The sequence below is a fragment of the Leptopilina heterotoma genome, unplaced genomic scaffold (assembly GCF_015476425.1).
Source record: "Leptopilina heterotoma isolate Lh14 unplaced genomic scaffold, ASM1547642v1 Lhet_51, whole genome shotgun sequence".
In the NCBI taxonomy this organism is placed as follows: domain Eukaryota; kingdom Metazoa; phylum Arthropoda; class Insecta; order Hymenoptera; family Figitidae; genus Leptopilina; species Leptopilina heterotoma.
Window position 1 is genome coordinate 1020028 of NW_025111110.1, and position 3502 is coordinate 1023529.

The window sequence follows — 3502 nt, forward strand, 5'->3', positions numbered from 1 at the left end:
GATATCGAATAAAGAAAAAAATTGAATACTTTCGTGAAATTTTTTTGAAAATAATTGAATTTTTGCAAAGATTTTATATCGAATAAAGAAATAATTGTAAAATTGTATTCTTTAATGACATTTTTTTGGAAAATAATTGAATTTTTGCAAAGATTTTACTATTTAAAAAAATAATTGAATTGTTTCGAAGGATTTATCAAAATTTTTGAAATTATTAAACAAGAATAATTAATTAGTAAATTAGTTAATAATTGAATTTTTCTTTAAAGTTCAGTCTGAAATTATTCAAAAATTCATATTTGAAAATAAAAAATTTTTACATTTAAACTCAACTTATATTTTCACTATTTACATTTATTTTCTTTATTTAGATATTTACATTTTCAAAATTCGAATTTTTTCAGTACTTTTTCAATTAAGTGGGAAATTTTAATTCAGTGATAAGAAATGCCAATGTTAAAGTGCCATTTTGCAGGTAACGTTGACCTTCTAAATTATTGTCATTAATATCGAAGAGAGTTATAGTTTTTTTGGTTTTTGCAGAAATTCCAGATTCGTGTACAGTGTTCAAATGTTTCTCGTCGTCTCGTCCAACAATATAGCAACAAATGATTAATTTGACAATATTATCGGTGGATAAAATATTCAAGGATGCGATTAAACGATGTTCCTCGATATTCCCATAGTAATATTTGGATTCGTTTTTTGAATATTCCAATGTGCACATTAGATTTGAATTCTCACGTTCCTTAAAATGTCCAAATTCCATGACAATTGGAGTCTGTTCAAGAAAATTTTTCAGGTCCGTAAAATCTTTTATTACCCAAACAAATGTTGTTTCGACTTTTATCCAATTTGTAATCAATAATTTGTCGGGATTTATAATTTTTTTCCGAACATTTGATTGCTGTGCACTCGGTTTGGCAAGCGATTTCATTTCTGAGAAACGGGAAATAGTTTTTTATTTATTTACTTAAAAATTTTTATTTTATTGATTTTATAATTTTTTTATTTATTTGCATATTTTTATTTCGAATTCGATTTCAAATTAATAATATTTGAAAGCTAGTAATTTTTCCAATCTTTATAAATTTTTATTTTTTAATCCGCTTTCTGGTATTAAAAACTGATTCAATAGAATTGGAATGTAATTTTTGAACAAATCAATTCGAAATTAAATGCACATTGAGATAGAAATTAAAATTTTTGAATCAAATGCTTAGTTCAATAATAAAATTTTCTGAGATTCATTATTTTAATTTTTAATTGTAACTCAAAATTCTTGCCTTTTGGACCTTTTGGATTGTTCACGATAGCACGTTTTTTATTCAACTGTTTTAAAATTAGCGACTGTCTTTTTTTTTTAAATCTCGACAATAGAAGAGTAGAAAAATGTGATAAGATTTCCACAGGAAATGGTATATCGCTTTCTTTGAAAAAACTTATCAACCAGTAAAAAAAAGGAGGAAGCAATAAATTTAACAAGGCATTTTTGCAAAAACTTTTATTATTATTATTATTATTATTTGTAACATTATTTTTATTTTTAATTATTATTATTACTATTATTTTTAGTATAAAAATTGATAAAGTTTCAGAGTAGATAAAACAAAAAATCCAAAATACCTTTGAATTACAAAATATATCAAAATTATCAGTAAAAAAATATATATATATAGATGATAAATTCCTTTTGAGGCTTATCTATGAAATAATTTCCTATCAATTGATAAAGATTTTTTTAAATTAATATTTCATTAACTTAACTTTTGCAAAAGGTAAAAATTTTCAAAATATAGTTCAGAAAAAAATGAAAACCAATAGAAGTGACGAAATAATAAATCTCGATTTTAAAGAAACTGTAAAATTTGAATTCCATGAAGTTACGATTATATTAGGAGGTGAAATTTTCTCTGAAAAGAGTAAAAATTAAATGTCATTTGACTGTAAACAACCCTTTTACGCAAACTCAGAAGTTTTGAATTTGAGGTGCCGGTTAGCGGGAAATTCTCTTCGAATCAACTTGTTTTGTTTACGACGCACAAGATTTTCATTGGTCTAGCTAGAATAATCGATATCTTAGAGCATGTGCTCGTGTTTACTGCTGTATCCGACGTTTTCATAACAAAGGATCCTAGCACGTGTTGTTCACCGCTTTCATCAGGGGTGAAACCCCTCAGGGATTTGCAACCCCTAAATTTTTTTTTTCACCATTTCAAGTATAAACTTCCAATTACTTTCGCAGAATTCTACTTCACTGCTGCTCGAAGCAGCAAAAAATTTTATAAAACTTGTAAGTAACAAATTTCATTAAATTAAATTAATTACTAAAAATTTTTTTTTTAATTAATTCAGTCTTAATTTTTTTAGCTTTTTAATTAAAACTTTTTTAATTAAATATTATTAAAATTAGGTATTCTATTATTATTTAATTTTTACTATTTTTATTAAATTACTGAATTTGATAAAAATTAATAATTAATTTATATTTTACTAATTAAAGTTTTTTTTATTAAACACTACATTTAAAATAACAAAATAAATAAATTTCATTTGCTAATTAAATAAATAGAAATTAATAATTCAATAATAAACTAGTAATTAAACTAATAAATAATTATAAGCTAATAATTTTTTCATTAAACATGTTTCTTATTATTTAACGTCTATTAATTATAAATAATTTATAAATATCTAAAATTTATAGTTTTATTCAGTAAATAATTTTTTTCATAAAGTTTTATAAATACATAATCGATTTATTGTATGTAATGTATTTTTAAAATTTCAATCTCTTATCGAAGTTTTTATCTTTATTACGTATTATATTTTTAAAAATCATTTATCACTTATCTAAAATCAACAAATTACCGGTAAAAGTGTGCAAAGTGAAATTTTTTTTTTTAATAAATCTGCAATAAAATTTAGTTTAATTTGATTAAATGAATTATTTGATACAATTAATTAACTAATTATTGTTTAATTTACCTTAACAAATCATTTTTATCTTATTAATATTAATTATTAAAATTAAAAAAATTAAGAAAAATTAATTATTAATATTTAAAAAATTAATATAAATTATTAAAAATTAAATAAGATTTAAATAAAAAATACTTTATTACGTGTTCAATAAAGTAGTTAAAATAGATAAGAGAAATAAATAGAATTAAAACATTTAATTAAATAAATTCAACAAAATAATATTTAATATTAAATAAAAAATATACCTAATATTCATAAATAAATAATTCGGAAATAGAGTAAAATAAATAAATAAAAATACGGAAAATAAGTAATATAAATTGTAGGCAAATTATTATCAAAATTGGCGTGAAGAAATTAAAGAATAAAGATAACAAAGAAAAAGAGAAAAAAAGAAATGTATCGTGGGCGGCAGAATAACGGTAGCGAAAGGACGGGGCCTTTTTTCTAATTACGGCCCTGAAGTCGTGACGCATGCGCGCTGGTCATTGAATCGAACAAGTAGTGGGGGGTTGAC

The 3502-nt window shown here is 22.4% G+C and overlaps 1 protein-coding gene across 1 annotated transcript; it reads right to left on the minus strand.

The window, feature by feature from the left end:
• Positions 1 to 333: 333 nt before the first annotated feature.
• On the minus strand, positions 334 to 1460 carry LOC122507802. The gene is made up of 2 exons (XM_043620714.1): positions 1287 to 1460; positions 334 to 939 (listed from the first exon to the last, which is right to left on the minus strand). Exon 2 carries the CDS (start codon positions 935 to 937, stop codon positions 416 to 418), a length of 522 nt encoding a protein of 173 aa, XP_043476649.1. The 5' UTR covers positions 938 to 939; positions 1287 to 1460; the 3' UTR covers positions 334 to 415.
• Positions 1461 to 3502: the final 2042 nt, after the last annotated feature.

Bases quoted from the DNA above. Each gene is read 5' to 3' on its own strand.
- LOC122507802 (XM_043620714.1), bottom strand. From the start codon at position 937: ATGAAATCGCTTGCCAAACCGAGTGCACAGCAATCAAATGTTCGGAAA.